General features: G+C 44.9%; 3 protein-coding genes across 3 annotated transcripts in view; 1 reads left to right on the forward strand and 2 right to left on the reverse strand.

The window, feature by feature from the left end:
• LOC309550263 (uncharacterized protein) overlaps positions 1 to 20651 on the forward strand; it is a gene marked incomplete at both ends in the record, with an annotated part of 667886 nt that overhangs the window by 168013 nt on the left and 479222 nt on the right.
• LOC309549849 (uncharacterized protein) lies at positions 1235 to 7746 on the reverse strand (the record flags this gene model as incomplete). Its single annotated transcript, XM_082250347.1, has 5 exons — positions 1235 to 1261; positions 6911 to 7138; positions 7228 to 7325; positions 7442 to 7565; positions 7651 to 7746. 5 exons carry the CDS (start codon positions 7744 to 7746, stop codon positions 1235 to 1237), a joined length of 573 nt encoding a protein of 190 aa, XP_082106473.1.
• LOC309549850 (uncharacterized protein) lies at positions 18497 to 20270 on the reverse strand (the record flags this gene model as incomplete). Its single annotated transcript, XM_082250348.1, has 3 exons — positions 18497 to 18647; positions 18731 to 19435; positions 20260 to 20270. The coding sequence occupies 2 exons, from the start codon at positions 20268 to 20270 to the stop codon at positions 18775 to 18777; spliced, it is 672 nt and encodes a 223-aa protein (XP_082106474.1). The 3' UTR covers positions 18497 to 18647; positions 18731 to 18774.

The following is a 20651-nucleotide window of genomic DNA, read 5'->3' on the forward strand; positions in this document are numbered from 1 at the left end:
AAAGCATTGCTTATGCCACATTTCTTAAAAGATTTGATAATAATATTTTCTTTAACTGCGTCCCACCAAGTCTTTATCCACTGACACACTTTGGAAATGCCAGGTCTTTTCATTCTCCCAGAACTTGTACTTTCATCACACATGTATTTATTCCATTCTTCACGCATGAAGGCTTTGAAGGGTTTGTTAATGGAAACATCCAATGGCTGCAATTGTGATGTAAGTCCTCCTGGAATGACTGCTACTTCTGTTTTGCACATTTGAAATTCTTTCTTTGTTGGTTCTGTAAGATGAGATCTGAATGAGTCCAGTACTAACAAGGATGACTTCTTTAACAAAGCACCTGGGCGCTTCTCCCACACATTTCTGATCCAAAGCCTCATGCCTTCTTCGTCCATCCAACCTTTGGGATGAACATGCACCTGTATGCCACTTGGAATCTTCTCTTTAGGAAAAGTTTTCCTTTTAACAATGACCAATGGTGGCAGCTTGTTTCCGTCTGCAGTGACAGCAAGGACCACAGTATAACGATTCTTTTCATGCCCTGAAGTTTTATTTGTTACTGTCTTGGCACCTTTTGCTTCAACAGTTTTATTTGAAGGAACATGAAAAGTGAGCGGTACTTCGTCCATGTTGCCGATTTGACCAATTTCAAAATTGTGTCTCTTCCTTTGTTTGATAATACATTTATGAAAATGTATTATCTTCTCTTCATAATCTTCTGGCATACGCTGGGCAATCCTGGTTCTTGTTCGCATCCGAAGCTCATGCCTCTTCAGAAATCTTTGGCACCATGATGCTGTCCCTTTGAAATCTTGTATTTGCAACTCTTCGCTGATTTTCACTGCTTGAATGATGATCATTTTTGTTGATAATGCAATGCCCGCTTTTCTATGATGAAGTACAAATTCCTTCACCCTTTCTTCTAATGTTGGCCATTTAGCAATACCGCTGCGAAAATTGCATTTTGTTTTTGATAATGTCTTGAGTTTTTCTCCCATTTTTCGCCACTCTCGTATTGTGCATTCTGTTGGTGGCTCTCCAAAATGCCTTGCTGCAGCCCTATTTCCATGTTGCTTGGCATATTCCACAACCTTTAACTTGAAAGCAGCTGTATATGCTGCACGCTTTTGCTTTGATTCCATTAGGGATACCGTAGTAGGGAAATACCGTAATGACGGTAATGAATGCACGTATGATAGTGCAGAGTTCAGGGTCGGAATGTCATGATGAGTCACACTGCAGTGGTATACTTTATTACCTAAGTTTAAATTAAAAAAGATTAAGGTAGTATCAGTGGTGTGTAAATTTACCGGTACTCTTGTTATATCTGTGTGGATGGCTGTGTGTAGCGTGTGTTGTAGGATGGCTGTGTGTAGTGTGTGTTGTAGGATGGCTGTGTGTAGCGTGTGTTGTAGGATGGCTGTGTGTAGCGTGTGTTGTAGGATGGCTGTGTGTAGTGTGTGTTGTAGGATGGCTGTGTGTAGCGTGTGTTGTAGGATAGCTGTGTGTAGCGTGTGTTGTAGGATGGCTGTGTGTAGCGTGTGTTGTAGGATGGCTGTGTGTAGCGTGTGTTGTAGGATGGCTGTGTGTAGTGTGTGTTGTAGGATGACTGTGTGTAGCGTGTGTTGTAGGATGGCTGTGTGTAGTGTGTGTTGTAGGATGGCTGTGTGTAGCGTGTGTTGTAGGATGGCTGTGTTAGCATGTGTTTGTATGGTATGATAAAATTAAGGATGGGCTCGGACGTATTCAGACTGAGCCTTCCCAGGAAGCCAATCATAGGTAGTGAGGCATTTCCCAAACGTCAGCTTCACATACACACACTACCAATGATTGACAGGGTGCAGTATCGGCTTCCTGGTGGGCTCAATCCAAACACGCCCATCGCCTGAAAGGGGAAGTGGGGTAAAAAGACAGGGATGGGGTCCTGTGTGTCTCTTAGCTCCCACCCCCCTGTCAGGTAGTGTTTCTTTAAGCTGTATATACACTATCCAACTTTTGTGGTTAGATTTCATTAAGATTTACCTTTTCTATGTAGTGCAAGGGCCTGCCAGATTGCATACAAATTGGAAGTGTTTAGGTTTGACCTCATATTATGTGGTTTTGGTAAGTCTAAAGGAAAAAGTCTTCAGAAAATCTTATAGTGTGTATGGCCCATTACTCTCTTCCCCCCCCCCCCCCCCCCGGGCAGATTTCTTTTGCCATTCTGGTCCCCTTAAGTGCCGGTTAACATTAGTGCGAGTACAGAGATCTCATGTGCGGTGCAAATTTCAGCCATACAGTTTGTATGGCTGAATTTGCACCGCATCCACACTAAACACACACATGACCCTTTTTTTTATTCTGCAGCAGAATCGGATCGCATAATGGTTCACACTAGTGCGATCCGATTCTTTGCGAACATGCAGATCGCACTGCGATATGCGATCTCAACTGGGGGTGTCGTTAACTTTTAATTGACATCCCCTGCGTATCGCATATGGCAGTGTGAACTGCCAGAGGCGCGGATGCGATGCGGGAACAAGCTGCATATTCGCAGCCTTCCCGCATCGCACAAGTGTGAACCGGCACTTAAGGTCCATGCACACTGATGCCTTTGCAGGGAGGGGGGCCTGTCAGGGGATGGGAGCTAAGAGACACACACTAGCTGACAGGCCCCCCAAAGGCAGCAGTGTGCACTGATTTTAAAGTGGACCAGATTATCAAAAGAAGTCTGCCAGGGGGGAGCAAAGAATCACTGCCTGGTAGGGAGACAGACACTAGCCATCAGCAGTGTTTCTTTGCTCCCCCCCTGGCACACTTCTTTTGATAATCTGGTCCCCTTTAAAATCAGTGCACACTGCAGGGAGGGGGGTCAGCTAGTGTATGTAGTAGTATGTAGTAGTCTCTTGCTCCCCCTTGCTCTGTCAGGCAGTGTCTAATCTTTGTGTACAATATCGTACTTGTTAAATTCTTGAAATTCCTTAAATGCCATTCCCTAAATACCTTTACCTCTGTTACTCGCCGAGCAATGCAGAGCTGTTGCCGTGGTTACGTTCCGACGGCCGCGAGATTTACTGGTGTGACCTATCCCCTGTAGCAGGAAGGAGGAAGGCTGCACAGGAGGTCTGTAATGCCGCGCCATTCAAGAAGAATTCCACTTGCTTATATTATGTGACATTCCAGTGTAGCAGAGGAAGGCTGCCGGGGACTGCAATGCGCGCCGATGACATCCATTCGCGCCGCTATGTGGTATGTTCTATGGGTCCTTAACATTATATCGGCATATAACACGCACACATTATTTGCCCCCTATTTTCAGGGAGAAAAAGTGTGTCTTATACGCCGATAAATACGGTACCTTAGAACGAGCCCCCGCCGTGCTGCCTGCTTACCTGTATGACGGGCGACATGTTCAGTCGCCCGTCTTCTGGGATCGCGGCATCCGGCCATCTGATTGGCCAGAGCCGCAGTGACGTCACGCACGCACTCGCGGGAGCAGACGGTCACGGCATGGGGCTCTGAAGGAACAGCACCAGCGGCCGTTCCTTCAGAGTGCATGCGCCAGTGACGTCACTGGCTGCATGTAAGGTAAATATCTCCTAAACGGTACATGTTTAGGAGATATTTACAGTACCTATAGCAGTGATGGCGAACCTTTTTGACCTTGAGTGCCCAAACTGCAACACAAAACCAACCTTATTATTTCAAAGTGCCAACACTGCAATTAGCGAGAGCGGGAGACAGAGAGAGAGGGGGTGAGAGAGAGAGAGGGGGGGTTAGGAGAGTAAGGGGGGTAGGAGAGAAAGAGAGGGGGGTGTGGGAGTGAGAGCAGGGGTGTGAGAGAGAGAGGAGTGAGAGAGAGAAAGAGTGTGTGTGAGTGTGAGATAGAGAGAGGGTTGTGTGAGAGAGGGGAGTGGGAGAGTGAGGGGGGTGTGAGAGAGGGAGAGAAAGAGGGGTGTGATAGAGAGGGAGGGTTGAGAAGGGGGGGGGCAGAGAGAAAGGGGGTGAGAGAGAGAGGTGGACTTGAGACAGAAGGGGGTTGAGAGAGAGAGAGTGGTAGCTGAGAGGAGAGTGAGGGGGGAAATGAGAGAGATACCTCTAGCTCTGTCCCTATCTGCAGTCCCTGCTCTGCCCCCCGGTCCCAGTCTGTCTGTAGGTAGTCTGTATATGATCATGCCCAGTACCTCACATGCCAGACTCCATCCTCGATCCTGTGCTGCTCTCTGCTCTGTTCCTTCCAGTTCCCCGGGCCTCACTGTTAAAGTTGAGGAGTCCCGGCTCTGGAAGGCGCCGGGGATGCTGCACCCACTGCTCGCCTCTCTGGGCATCAAGGAGGCGGTGAAGCTCTTCTCTCCCTCATAGGCTCTAAGGTCTGTTAACCACCCCATGGAGGCTGTGGGGCCGCCCACTCACTCTCTCGCTCACCATATGCAGATACATTCCCGCACCACTGTTTGCTGCCGCCACCACCGTGCCTGGACCCTCTATGGACTCTCTCGCGTGCCCACAGAAATGGCTCTGCGTGCCAGCTGTGGCACGCGTGCCATAGGTTCGCCATCACTAACCTATAGGTAAGCCTTATCATAGGCTTACCTATAGGTACAACTTGCAGAGGAGGGTTTACTTCCTCTTTACTTCCTTTTTAAGTCTGATTGTTACACGGCGCGGTGATATCGCACAGATTGGATTATTATTTCCCACTTATTCTCTACAGATTTGGGGGAAGAAATTTATTTTCATTTTCATTTGATTTTTTCATCAGATATAAAATGTCCAGCTGGTAGGAAATGGGCGTAACAAAGAGAATCCATATTATGTGTATATACAGTATCTGACTAAATTAAGTACACCCCTCACATTTTTGTAAATATTTTATTCTATCTTTTCATGTGACAACACTGAAGAAATTACACTTTGCTACAATGTAAAGTAGTGAGTGTACAGCTTGTATAACAGTGTAAATGTGCTGTCCCCTCAAAATAACTCAACACACATCCATTAATGTCTAATCCGCTGGCAACAAAAGTGAGTACACCCCTAAGTGACAATGTCCAAATTGGACCCAATTAGCCATTTTCCCTCCCCGGTGTCATGTGACTCGTTAGTGTTACAAGGTCTCAGGTGTGAATGGGGAGCAGGTGTGTTAAATTTGGTGTTATCGCTCTCACTCTCTCATACTGGTTACTGGAAGTTCAACATGGCACCTCATGGCAAAGAACTCTCTGAGGATCTGAAAAAAAAGAATTGTTGCTCTATATAAAGATGGCCTAGGCTATGAGAAGATTGCCAAGACCCTGAAACTGAGCTACAGCACGGTGGGCAAGACCATACAGTGGTTTAACAGGACAGGTTCCACTCAGAACAGGCCTTGCTATGGTCGGCCAAAGAAGTTGAGTGCACGTGCTCAGCGTCATATCCAGAGGTTGTCTTTGGGAAATAGATGTATGAGTGCTGCCAGCATTGATGCAGAGGTTGAAGGGGTGGGAGGTCAGCCTGTCAGTGCTCAGACCATACGCCGCACACTGCATCAAATTGGTCTGCATGGCTGTCATCCCAGAAGGAAGCCTCTTCCAAAGATGATGCACAAGAAAGCCTGCAAGCAGTTTGCTGGAGACAAGCAGACTAAGGACATGGATTACTGGAACCATGTCCTGTGGTCTCATGAGACCAAGATGAACTTATTTGGTTCAGATGGTGTCAAGTGTATGTGGCGGCAACCAGGTGAGGAGTACAAAGACAAATGTGTCTTGCCTACAGTCAAACGTGGTAGGAGTGTCATGGTCTGGGGCTGCATGAGAGCTGCCAACACTGGGGAGCTACAGTTCATTGAGGGAACCATGAATGCCAACATGTAATGTGACATACTGAAGCAGAGTGTGATCCCTTCCCTTTGGAGACTGGGCCGCAGGGCAGTATTCCAACATGATAACGACCCCAAACACACTTCCAAGACGACTGCTGCCTTGCTAAAGAAGCTAAAGGTAAAGGTGATGGACTAGCCAAGCATGTCTCCAGACCTAAACCCTATTGAGCATCTGCGGGATATCCTCAAACGGAAGGTGGAGGAGCGCAAGGTCTATACCATCCACCAGCTCCGTGATTTCATTATGGAGGAGTGGAAGAGGACTCCACTGACAACCTGTGAAGCTCTGGTGAACTCCATGCCCAAGAGGGTTAAGGCAGTGCTGGAAAATAATGGTGGCCACACAAAATATTGACACTTTGGGCCCAGTTTGGACATTTCCTCTTAGGAGTGTACTCACTTTTGTTGCCAGCGGTTTAGACATTAATGGCTGTGTGTTGAGTTATTTTGAAGGGACAGCAAATTTACACTGTTATACAAGCTGTACACTCACTACTTTACATTGTAGCAAAGTGTCATTTCTTCAGTGTTGTCACATGAAAAGATAGAATAAAATATTTACAGAAATGTGAGGGGTGTACTCACTTTTGTGAGATACTGTAGCAGTCGGTAGAGGGGATAGAGCAGAAGTCTGTAATACAACATAGAGTATATAGTGCAGGGGTCAGGAGTATATAATGTACAACATAGAGTATATAGTGCAGGGGTCAGGACTCATAATATTGGTATTCAGTAGTCAGTGGTGGATTACATGTATTTATGTCATGTATGTATTTAGTGTTAATGACCCACCTGTGCTGATCTCTGTAGGAGTGTCCTCCTCTATAAATGTCCCCGTTATTCCATCCTCCTCCATAGACTGCCGATCATCCCTCACATACGTCTCTTCTTCTTCTGCTTTAACCTCAAATTCTATATCGATTGGATCTCCACTCTAAACCAAGAAAATTAGAGCGAATATCATCTGAAAGTTATAAACTTTAATATTGTGATATTATAAAAAAAAAAAAAAAAAAAACGTATCCTCTCCAGAAGTCCATGTTCTAGATGCTCCAATCCACCAACCTTGTAACATTGAGGCATGGTGTGACCTTCCTGTGTGGAATCCCGGGAATACAGAGGACGGGGACATCTCTCTGGTGGGTTTCTGTAGCTGGATGACTCCTCCATGGTGTCCTGATACAGATCTTTGCGTTCCTTTAGAAACTCTGACTCCTCCATCACCCCATCCTCATCATCCTCCTCTTTTATCTCTTCTTTAACCTCAACTTTAGAATCTCTCAGATTTCCACTCTGAATATATAATAAAAATGACATCAATGGTAACAATGCAGATAATGTACAGATCCTAATGATACTATCAGTGATTGTTCCTCATCTACCTGATGATGGTGAGGGATGGTGTGACCTTCCTGTGTGGAATCCCGGGAATACAGAGGACGGGGACATCTCTCTGGTGGGTTCCCATTACTGGATCCATCTGTAGGAATCACACACACTGACTGAATACATTGTTTCTATGTGTTTATCAGATGATGGGGGATCTAGGTGGATCCTCCGTACTGCTCTCTCCTTTACAATAAAGTCTCCTCTTACCCGGTGATGTGAGGGGCGGCTGATTCTCCATCATGACGTCCTTGTAGAGATCCTTGTGTCCTTCTAAATACTCCCACTCCTCCATGGAGAAATAGACAGTGACATCCTGACACCTTATAGGAACCTGACACACACAATGATACAGTCACCATCCAGACACATCCCTTGTCTGTTACTGGATAATGCCCAGAATTCCCAGCACCGCTCACCTCTCCTGTCAGCAGATGGACCATCATGGTGGTCAGTTCCAGGATCTTCTGCTCTTTGTTCCTCTCAGGTATCGGAGAACGAGGTGGAGGCTCCATGGTGGGGCTCTGGGTCCCGCTCCATCCTCCTAAGATTGGCTCTCCACTAGACTCCTTCACTACAACACAATCCTACAGATCAGGAGAAAGATAAACCGATATCAATCATCTGACATCATCGACATGTCTAGAATAAGAACATGATCTATTGACCAGACTAGACAAGAGAGATTTCATGTGACCTCCCAGAATCCTCCTCACCTCTCCGATCAGCAGGTAGATGATCTCCAGGGTGAAGCTTAATAACCTCTCAGTCATGTGACTCTGATCCTCCTCCATCCTCATTTGTGTGGTCATCTGATCTATGCGGGTTTCTCTGTAGATGGATAAGGAAGAAATTATCTGGATTGCATTGGTTGGACAATATTAGGATGGGGATATAAGGGGTTATAGGTGGGTTGCCCCCTGATGGGAATTGGAACATGTAGATTGGGTAAATTATTGGGATCTTTTTATAAAGACTGGTCACAGGTTCTCTGGGACCATCAAGACCAATGCAGAGCCCAAAGCCCGTGACTGGACAGGAGGAGGGACAGTCCACTGCCAGAGTGTAGGGGAGTAGAGGAGAGTGCCGGTATTGAGGGATCAGAGGATTGGATAAGTAAACAAGCTTTTACTGGTTCCCTACACCAAAATGACCATGTAACCCTTGAAGTGGGGCTGCCCCCATTATACGAGGGTTAAATGCTCATTTGGCTTTTGGTCAGTTTTTGTTTCCCCAGAGATGGGCTTTAAACAAAATAACATTTTTCACACACGATAAAATCTGTATTTTAAACTTGTAAAAACAAAGATCCCCCCCCCCCCACACACACAATTATGTTAACCCTTAAAACTGTGTGTCCCCATGAAATGGTAACTAAATTCACTACCCAACATGGTGCAAAGACAACGCTATAAAAGCTCCTACAGGTCATTCGTTTAGAGAAACCCGGTAATAACGGCCCCAGAATCATTGCTCTCACTCTAGTGTGCAGCATATACCCCCCTTTGTGACAGCGTAATATAAATGACAGGTCCTCTTTAAGGAGACATTAGGGGTTTATTAGAACTCCAAAGTCACCTACAGACCCCAGTGAAGCTGATGAAGTACAGATCGGGATCAACCAGCTTCATCCTTGACCACAGTGACCGGGGAACAATGGCACTAAACCTGGAAGTGATGAAATGCTCGTCTCTTCAGCATTCATTCCCCAGAGGAGATCTGAGAACTGATCACCCTCCACTCCATCCACCATGCCTATCCTGGGCCTACGGGAGGGCAGACACATGGTTAATGTAGGGAGGCATGGGGATATTTGTATCTTCAGAGGAACAGTGTGAAAGGACAAATTTCAGGAGAACCCAAATCCAAATCTCATCCCTCGTTACAAGAGACTGCTAAGGTGAGAAGATGATTGGTGGGAAAGGTGACAAATCTCCAGAATGAAGAGAATTTTTCGACCCTTAAGGGGTTGATCTAGCTTTCCACACTATATATGTGTGTATCATCATCTGCTGGAGATAAAAGATGTCACAGTGACTATGGAGGAAGAGGACGGACACGACGGGGGGTTACTGGGTGTAAATAGAAAATAAGATCTTATTACCTCCTCTGCTACCACTTCCAGCGATGTCTCCTCTCTCTTTTGTGCCACATGAAACTTGTGCCTGTACTTGAAATCACTTCCTGTCTGTACCTGACATCACTTCCGGTCTTCCATAGAGACTTCCTGTCTGGGTAGAAGTGAGATCACCACCTTGTGGAGCTCAGAGGAACTGCAGCCCCGAGAAACGTCTCGTAGTGTGAACACGGCCTTGTGCTGTGTATGTACTGTATATCCTTATAGATGGGGTCATCTCTACTCCCACCAAGGGGGAGAGAAATATATTGCTGCCTATTACCATCACACACTCACCCCTCCCCCCCCCCCTTTCCTGGCCATGCTCGGATTAACAGTTCTGTATTTATTTCTTGGCTGACCTCACACAGTTTTTTTTTTCTTTGCTTTAAACACCTACTAGATTCAGAGTCTGGAATGTATATTTGGGGGACTCAAAATTTGGGGGTGTGAAAAAAGTCTTTACCACTTTCCGACCTCCCTATAGCAGTTTTATTGCTACAGGGCAGCCGTGCTGCTCAGAGTCACCTATATAAACGTGATCCTGCACTTTCAGGTAGTGTGCACAAGTGTGCGCTGCCAGCGGCTCACTACCACTGTGATTCTACACAGCAGGTCCCGCAGACGCTATGTCCGCCGGCACCCGCTGATCATTCGGTACACAGGCAGAATTGCAATCCATCTACGTAAACAAGGCAGATTGCCGTTCTGTCAGTAGGGAAAGCATGGATCCTGTGTTCCTGCAAAGCAGAGGCACTGATTCATGCCTTCCCCTAGTAAAAGCACCTCCCTCAATACAAAAACACTGGCTAGGCAGACATTTAACACTTTGATTGCCCCTTCTCAGCCAGTGTCATTAGTACAGTGACAGTGCATATTTTAGTATTGGTGTCACTGATTCCCACAAAGTGTCAGTTAGTGTCTGATTTGTCCGCCGCAATAAAGCCCCGCTGTAAGTCACCGATCGCCGCTATTACTAGTAAAAAAATAAAAATTCCATAAATATATCCCATAGGTTTATAGACAAGAACTTTTTTGCGCAAACCAATTAAAATAAGTTTATTGAGATTTATTTTAAACAAAAACATGTAGCAGAATACATATTGGCATAAATTGATGAATACATTTAATTTTTTTACATTTTTATTGGATGTTTTATAGCAGAAAGTAAAAAATATTGTTTTGTCAGAAATTTTTTGTTTATAGTGCAAAAATGAAAAACCGCAGAGGTGATTAAACATCACCAAAAGAAATCTCTATTTGTGGGGAAAAAAAGGACATTTACTTTATTTGGGTACAGCGTCGCACGACCACGACATTGACAGTTAACAACTTCAGCCGCAGAAGATTTACCCTCCTTCATGACCAGGCCATTTTTTGCGTTAAATTAATTGAAAATTTTGCGGTCGTACGATGCTGTACCCAAATAAAATCAATGTCCTTTTTTTCCTACAAATAGAGATTTCTTTTGGGGGTTATTTGATCAACTCTGCGTTTTTTTTATTTTTTGCGCTATAATCAAAAAATGACCGACAACTTTAAAAAGAAAACAATATTTTTTACTTTCATGAGGGCGGCGCCTGTAAAAACAATCAAGTGGCTGAACAGCCCATATGATTGTTTCTATGGTGCAGTGAATCACCGGCAGAAAAAGAAGATATGTGAATGATGCCTGTAGCTCCACCCATCATCCAGATATCTTCACTCAAAGTCCATGACGTCATATGAGGTCGTTGGGCCGGAAGTGGTTTAATACAGGAGAATAATGTCTGCACCCCCCCCCCCCCCCAGGCCTCTGCTTATTTGTAGAGACATAAACCATTTGGAGTGCCAGAATCCCAATCTTCTTCTCATTGGTATAATGTCAAGGATTTTGCAGACAGAGGAAATTAGCTTTTCAACGTTAGCAAGCATGTTGTGTGAAGGATCTTCTTCATTATAATGACAATATGGGGGAGAGAATTCCTCTGCACCTTCCTCCAGTACGGCATCCATATCCTCTCCATTCCCTCCTGTCTCTGTGTCATAAACTAGGGAAGATAACCCGCAAATATATCCCATTCTAGGTTGGTGCACATTATTCTGCTCACACAATCAGTGCAAGTCCAGCTGGTCACTGAGGCATCAAAAGAAACTTGAATGGACAACCATGCTTCAACAAAATACTCCTTTATTCGAATATATCCAGAAGTGACAACATGGCAGGAGAGATGAGACTGTCAACGCGTTTCACACTACAAGCATTTAGTCATAGCTAACCCGCCATACTGCTTTCTCTCTATTTAAACATACAACATCAATAACCATATTAATTAATATTTAAGCTGAACATCATCGGCATGTGCAGAATGGAAACATTTGTTTTGTTTCAGATAAATCTGTTTAGTTATTTATTTCGCTTTCTAGAATTAGTTTCATTTCAAGCTTTCAGGACAATTCGAATCGGTCGAAAATGTATCAAGCATTGTTGCTGGAGCAAAGGATTCCTCCCGGCACAGTCAGAGGCTTAAAGGTGACTGAATGTTCAATCATGGCCTGAAGTGCTTGTCCTGACGGTCCAAATGTCTGAGACCAAAGCTGTATCCTCCTATCAGAAGAGGAGCAACCAGGTCCCCATAAGATATGTATGGGTGGCACAATCTGAAAAAGACCGGTAAGCAACCTCTCCCACAGAAGTGGAGCTCTTTGCTGACTATTTGATTGAGGACTCTCCTTCTCTCTTCAATTCTTTCTGGACTTCAAGTCGGAACTGCAGGAGCAAACCTCTTTTGAGTTAGACACTGACTCTAGAACTGCAGTTTTCTTTCATTTGGCAGATATTTACTCTAAAGCAGGAGGCCGGACTAAATGCAGCTCATTGCTATAAAATGAAGCTAGCCCTTAAAGGATATAGTTTAAACTTTTGCAATGCAGACAAGATTGTCCCACTCGTAGAATTATTCTTTTGGACAGAATCAATATTCTTCATCCCAACTTCCATTGCATTGGAAGAGAGGCAAAGGTTAAGGCAGGTTCACAGGCTACAACTGCAGACAGATATACATACCCCTTAGGGACAAGTCCAACACAAAGTTACCACCAGAAGACCCTAAATCCCCCAAGGACCAACCTAATCATTATTATTGAGTATACCCCTGAAGGACACAGCATCCCCCAATGGCAACCATGCATATGGCTAAGCTCATGAAGTCAACCAAATAGGTGACTCATTATACTGGAAGACCTCTTCCTCTTCACAAGTGCCTAATCCGACATCCTGCAGTGCAGGTAGAGGTGTTCTGGTTGGGGTTTGAACTGAGCAACCCGGTGCTGCAAGGTGATGACCACTAAGACATTCCACTGCTCTGTCCTTCTGTTCAATTTGCACCACTCTTCTAGCATGAGCTTCTAGCTTAAACATCATAGGGGAAAAAGGCAATGCACTGCTTTGGAAGTGCGAAAAAAAATTGTATCGCAGGTAACTCTGCAGGAAGGGAGGTACAAAAACCTGCTTATAGACCATCCTCATCTTCCTATTAGGAATTGTTTGAAGAGGGTTAAATTGGTCAGTTGAATGATCCTGCAAGGGAAAAGCTTGACATTGTCAGAGTTGAGACTCCTTGCACAGGGAGAGATGTAACAGACTCCTTTACAGTGTCTTGACTACCTGTGGCAACCTGTTGGAAGGGGTCATCTTCCTCCCTGGATGCCTGAACAAAGCAGGAAATTTATACAGGGTTTTGCCTGTCAAGCACCAAAGGCCCAGTCTACGGTGTACATAATACATGCAGATCTGGAGAGGCTTAATAGAAAGTGTCCATTAGTCAGCTTCCCATCCACCAGCTTTATGAGGCCTGCAGAAGGGCTGACAATCCAGGAACAGTATCAGTAAGGAAGACGCTGCCCCCTCCAGCTATAACCTGCATAGAGCAGCCACAGCATAGAGGGATTAGGCTGCAGCAGCACAAGAACCTGTCACAGTAAGAAATAAATCCATGATAAACAGACACGGTGCAAGGGAGAACTCCATATTATTGATAAAATAAATATTATAACATATATAAATGCTACTCAAGCTATGTAGTAATTTTTTTTAATTCGTAATTCAAACTATGGCTGCTAAAGTCTCTTAAGCTGTAAAAAAAGACAGTGTAACAGTTGTTTGATTGCTGGGTGAGAAAACCTGTAAGGGGTTAATTACTGCTAAGAGAATACTGACACTGCAGCTTTTCACATCAGAGCTCCATCCCAGCAGGTGAATAATCAAACAGACCCTGCCATACAGATGTAGAGCCCTCCTAGGTAGGTGCTAGAATGAGTGGATATAGTTTTTGGTTTCTCTGCCTAACAGGGACACAGCTCATGCTGTCTTGATGATTCACACTGATCCAATAGCCATGGAGTATATTGGACGGTGGGTGGAGTCCTGGCAGATGAGAGCATGGATGTCTGTACCAATGTTGTTGAAGTATTTTCTAATTTGTGTATGTTGTCTAGTATAAGGTGTTATTAAACGGACTATTTCTGTTTTTGGTTGTTTCAGGCCTCGGAACATAACTTCCTCTCTTTTGTGCTTCTAAGTCCTATTATAAGTTTTTCACAGTGTAGTCCGCGAATAGCCTCTAATAAGCAATCTCTTTCGAAGAGAGTCCACCTCCTGTTTAAAATCTACGTCAATCGAACAGATTCTATGCAATCTAAGATACTGGGAGTAGGGTATACTATGTACCGGGGGCTTGGATGAAAGCTATTACCATGTAAAACCGTGTTGCCGGCTGTCGGTTTTCTATAAAGTTTAGTTTCTATCCCGCCTTCTTCTTGTATAAGAATTTGTATGTCTAAGATCACACTACTACATATATACAGTATCTCACAAAAGTAAGTACACCCCTCACATTTTTGTAAATATTTTATTCTATCTTTTCATGTGACAACACTAAAGAAATGACACTTTGCTACAATGTAAAGTAGTGAGTGTACAGCTTGTATAACCATATAAATTTGCTCTCCCCTCAAAATAACTCAACACACAGCCATTAATGTTTAACCCGCTGGCAACAAAAGTGAGTACGCCCCTAAGTTACAGTGTCCAAATTGGGCCCAAAGTGTAAATATTTTGTGTGACCACCATTATTTTCCCCTCTTGGGCATGGAGTTCATTAGAGCTTCACAGGTTGCAACTGGAGTCCTCTTCCACTCCTCCATGATGACGTCACGGAGCTAGTGGATGTTAGAGACCTTGCGCTCCTCCATCTTCCATTTGAGGATGCCCCACAGATGCTCAATAGGGTTTAGGTGTGGAGACATGCCTGCCCAGTTTATCACCTTCATCTTCAGCTTCTCTAGCAAGGCAGTGGTCATCTTGGAGGTGTGTTTGGGGTCATTATCATGTTGGAATACTGCCCTACGAAGGGAGGGGATCATACTCTGCTTCAGTATGTCACAGTACATGTTGGCATTCATGGTTCCCTCAATGAACTGTAGCTCCTCAGTGCCGGCAGCACTCATGCAGCCCCAGACCATGACACTCCAACCACCATGCTTGACTGTAGGCAAGACACACTTATCTTTGTACTCCTCACCTGGTTCCCGCCACACAGGCTTGACACCATCTTAACCAAATACGTTAATCTTGGTCTCATCAGACCACAGGGCATGGTTCCAGTAATCCATGTCCTTAGTCTGCTTGTCTTCAGCAAACTGTGTTTGGACATTGTCACTTAGGGGTGTACTCACTTTTGTTGCCAGCAGTGGGGTCACATAAAAAGATGAAATTAATAAAGTATTTACAAAAATGTGAGGGGTGTACTTAATTTTGTGAGATACTATATATTTTATCTTGTACCTAGGATCATCAGGGCAGATACCTATATATACAACACATTTTGGTCTGAACCCCCCCCCCCTCTGTGTCCGCCCCAGGTCGGGTTAATTTGTTGGGGGTTGGAAGGAAGTCCGTGTGCTAGTAAGCCATGTTTGTATTTATTATGATGTACATAAATACAGATTATGTTCTATGTTTATGAAACACTAATATCAAGTCTGTTCATTTTAAGAGAAAACTGTCTGTACATCTTCATAGTCCTGAAGAAGCCTTGTGTGAAACACGTTGACCAGTGAACAGAGGAAGATAGAGGAATATGATCTGAAGCAAACACGGTGACGTGCCTCCATCCCTAATGGTTAATGCAAACAGAAAACAGAGATCGTGGGACTTTAAATGAGGCAGATCACCAACTAAGATATTCAAAAATAGAATCTGAACGTTGGCATCAGTAACAAATATGATGCAGACATGTATACAAAAAAAGCTGACACAAATGTTATAATAGTAATAAGATATATTCAGTAAAAAAGTACATGGCCGTCACTAAATGTTACATCTAAGTGAAGAGAGGAAATATCTATACCTACACGAACCTTATGATATATACCAACTTATCCTTATATATGTATGATGTACATGAGTGAAATTAGTAGGAGACATTGATCTCCTGTGTACGAGCTGAGCTCAGTTTGGGGCCAGTTTCCTCATTTTATTGAGATCTGGTTTTAGATAAATCAATAAATGTTATTTTAGGATAAATCCATGTAGTTGTTATCTGTCTCATGCTGTGCCCTTAAAGTCCACACATATGACAGTGGTTCCTTGTGAACATCTGTAGGTTCCCATTTCTCTGAACAGATAGGATGTTGGGACTCTCATGATAGCTCTGGTTTTTCTTCTCCTATCAAAGTGCTCCAAATAAAACATAAAAACACATCCCCTAGACTGGTCATTGGAGACAACGAGCGGAAGAGTGTGTGCACCTGGCTGTGTGAAAATACCCTGTATCTGGCTGTGGAGTAATCAGTGGGAGGCCCAGGCAAACCAATACCCAAGTGGCTGCTGCGGGGGTACCGCTACGCAGAAAGCAAACCTTGCTTCAACAAACAGTTCTCTCCTCAGGACAGAAAAAGAAGACAAAGGTAGGCGACTGCACCAAACTTTGATAAGATGCTGCAATGCACATCGATCCCCCAGAGAGCAGAGTCCTCTCCATATGTTTTCCTTTTGGTTACTCCCTAGCAGAGCCCACATGGCGTCTGCTCCCTTCTGCGGACCTCAAGCCAAACATACTCACGTGTGCCGGAACTCTTCCACAGGGCTATCGATGCATCTGCAGGGTGACCCGGATCCTAGAGGCAGGAACACAACTGCTATATCTGGGTTGGGCACGCTTAGGAGACATGTGCAGAACGGAAAAATTTGTTTCGGATAGATTCGTTATGTAACTAATTTTGTTTCATTATGGAATTCCTTCAGTTTGGTTTCAGAATTTGTTTACTTTTGTTTATTTTTCTAACGAATTTAAACTTTTCAGTACGATCGGAATTCCAATTGGTCGAAAAACGATCGACTGATTCGAATTCAGTGTGAAGAATAGCTGGTTGCTAAGCAGGAGGCTGGGAAGCCGGCTGCCCACATCCTTAACAACCGATGATTCATCAGCTGTCAGCGGGCTTCCCCACTGACAGATGAATGGAAAGAAAAGAATGCCGGCATTGCCTGGCAATAGAAAAATGTTTAGAAAAAGGACATGGGGTCCCCTCCAATCCATACCAAGACCACGCCAAAATGTAAAAAAATTACTGGCGTGGGGTCCCCCCAAAAATCCATACCAGACCTTTACCTGAGCATGCAGTTTGTAAGGACAGGAAAGGGGGGACGAGCAAGCGACCCCCTCCTGACCCATACCAGACCACATGCCCTCAACATGGGGGGGTGGGTGCTTTGGGGCACCACTTCCCCCTCCCCCAAAGCACCTCTTCACCATGTTGATGGGGACAAGGGCCTCTTCCCCACAACCGTGGCCTGTGGTTGTGGGGGTCTGCAGGCAGGGGACTTGTCGTAATCTGAATGCCCCTTTTACCAAGGGGAACCCAGATCCCGCCCCTCCCCCCATGTGAATGAGTATCGGGACCATAGTACCTGTACCTATTTACCAGAAAAGTGTTAAAATAAATAATAAAAACAACACACACACAATTTTTGAAATATCATTTTCATGTTGAGGACATGTGTCCTGGTATTATTAGTGCGGAGGGGACACTCACTAGTCACCTCCCACTTTCCTGACTTGCCGGGCTGCATGCCGGGATAAAGGGTCTGGTATGGATTTTAGGGGAGAACCCACACTGTTTTATGTTTTTTTTTAAATATTGGCCCCGAAGAGCCTGGTATGGACTGGGGGGAGGATCACGCCTTTTTTCTTCTATTGCCGAGCAATGCCGGGATTCTTTCTTTCCATTCACCTGTCAGTGGGGAAGCCCGCTGACAGCTGATGAGTCATGGTTGGTAAGGATGCGGGCGGCCGGCTTCCCAGCTTGCTGCTTAACAACCAGCTATTTCTTCACACAGAATTTGCATTGGTCGATCGTTTTTTTGACTGATCCGAATTCGAATCGCTCCGAGAAGTTAGAAAATGAATAAACAAAACAAATTTTAACAGATTTCAACAAAATACATTACAATTTCATTTGGAGATTTGGATACATCCGAATCTAGGAATAACCTGAAATTTGTCAGAATTTGTATTCGCACCGAAACGAATTTCACGTGTCTAACACTTAATGGCCACCCGCTAACAGCTGGGCTCCCAGCCAATGCAAATGGCCGCCGATGGCAGAGCCCACTCTCTAGGCATGGATCCTCTACATATGTGTGCGATAACACCACCCCGCTGATAGCTGGGGACTCAATGACCACTCGGGAGATCCTGGAAGACTTCTGGATACCAAAGGAAGCTCCTGACATCCCGAACAGCTGCCCAGCACCAGACCCGCCCACCAATACTTCCAATAGGTAGGAAAACTTCATACAAAAATGGTCCTATAAGTGAGGAGGACAAAAAAGGAACGCAGCCATTGGCTTATCCTGAACATTTATGGGGGTGGGGTCTTATGGGGGAGGAACTAAGGCGGGGCTACCCAAACATATGCTGCCATGGAAATCTGTCAGGAAAGCACATTATGGCCACTAGATGGAACTGACCATTATAGGAAATCCCAATTCACCATGACTGGGGGAATGCGGGTCACATTTCATCAACACATTTATAACTACCAGATCTGTAAGTGTTTGTGAAATATTCCCGTACAAAATGTACTCAGCCAATGAAAGGTAAGGACTCCATTTTTATTTTTCTCCTGCTATCAATGGCCAACACGGGACAACACTTCATCCATGTCTTTGGTGATCTCTGATCTCCTTATGAAGTGTTTCTTACATGATGAAGATCAGCCATGGAGTATATCTGAGGTGTATATCAGGGTGTGCTTCTTCTCCAAATGTCCACCAACATTCATATAGAAGACATTTCCCGCACTCAGTGCACTAATACACCTCCAGGGTTGTGTGGGACCCCTGATGTACAGGAAGACAGGACTTCAGTGAGAAACATTTCCCTCACTCAGGACAGGAATACGGCTTCTCCCCCGTGTGAGATCTCTGATGTGTGGAAAGATGGGACTTGAGTGAAAAACATTTCCCGCACTCAGGACAGGAATATGGCTTCTCCCCTGTGTGAAATCTCTGATGTGTGAAAAGATTGGACTTATCTGAAAAACATTTCCCGCACTCAGAACAGGAATACGGCTTCTCACCAGTGTGAAATCTCTGATGTCTGGAAAGATTGAACTTCTGTGAAAAACATTTCCCGCACTCAGGACAGGAATATGGCTTCTCACCAGTGTGCAATCTCTGATGTTGGGAAAGCTCAGACTTCTGTGAAAAACATTTCCCGCACTCAGGACAGGAATACGACTTCACACCAGTGTGCAATCTCTGATGTCTGGAAAGATTGGAATTATCTGAAAAAGATTTCCCGCACTCAGGACAGGAATATGGCTTCTCGCCAGTGTGCAATCTCTGATGTTTGGAAAGATAAGACTTCTGTGAAAAACATTTCCCGCACTCAGGACAGGAATACGACTTCACACCAGTGTGTGATCTCGACTTCACACCAGTGTGTGATGTCTGATGTGTGGAAAGATTGGACTTCTCTGAAAAAGATTTCCCGCACTCAGGACAGGAATATGGCTTCTCATCAGTGTGAAATCTCTGATGTCTGTAAAGATGGGACTTCACTGAAAAACATTTCCAACACTCAGGACAGGTATACGGCTTCTCACCAGCGTGAGATCTTTTATGCACATTAAGTTTGGATTTAGAACTGAAATACTTCCCGCACTCAGTACAGGAGAACCTCTTATCTGGTGGAAGGACGACACTGTTCCTCACAGTCTGAGGTTCCTCAGGATAAGAGGAATACGATGGTCCGGCACTGTCCCTCACAGTCTGAGGTTCCTCAGGATAAGAGGAATACGATGGTCCGGCACTGTCCCTCACAGTCTGAGGTTCCTCAGGATAGGAGGAATACGATGGTCCCCCACTGTCCCTCACAGTCTGAGGTTCCTCAGGATAAGAGGAATACGATGGTCCGGCACTGTCCCTCACAGTCTGAGGTTCCTCAGGATAAGAGGAATACGATGGTCCGGCAATGTCCCTCACAGTCTGAGGTTCCTCAGGATAAGAGGAATACGATGGTCCGGCACTGTCCCTCACAGTCTGAGGTTCCTCAGGATAAGAGGAATATGATGGTCCCGCACTGTCCCTCACAGTCTGAGGTTCCTCAGGATAAGAGGAATACGATTGTCCGGCACCGTCCCTCACAGTCTGAGGTTCATCAGGATAAGAGGAATACAATGGTCCGGCACTGTCCCTCACAGTCTGAGGTTCCTCAGGATAAGAGGAATACAATGGTCCGGCACTTTCCCTCACAGTCTGAGATTCCTCAGGATAAGAGGAATACGATGGTCCGGCACTGTCCCTCACAGTCTGAGGTTCCTCAGGATAAGAGGAATACGATGGTCCATCTACACTGTGTGGTGCCGGATGGACATTTGAGGTAGCCGGGTTTTCTCCTGGACTATACTGTGCGATGTCCTCATCTTCTACTTTACAGTCTGGAGACAAAGTGAGACAATCCTCTGAGGTTTTCCTCATCTCCCGTCCATCTACTAAAATAGAAATACAAAGATTATTACTAGACATCAGCAGATTGGTTCCCCTAAATCAGGACTCCGCCCACATCAGGCAGCTTTTTCTCTGAGGATCTTACAATTCCCCCCTCAAGGTAACTAGTAAAAGGGTCCTCTGATCTCCTACCAGTTCATTTCTTTATTCATGGACCTTAGTCAGAGAGTGAGGAAACATTGAGAACTGTCTTTTATAGGAGTGACAGTGATGAGGGGATTATAGGACGAGTGTCCCCTCCCCCTCTA

This window comes from Pelophylax lessonae, assembly GCF_965119305.1.
Source record: "Pelophylax lessonae genome assembly, chromosome: 3".
Classification (NCBI taxonomy): domain Eukaryota; kingdom Metazoa; phylum Chordata; class Amphibia; order Anura; family Ranidae; genus Pelophylax; species Pelophylax lessonae.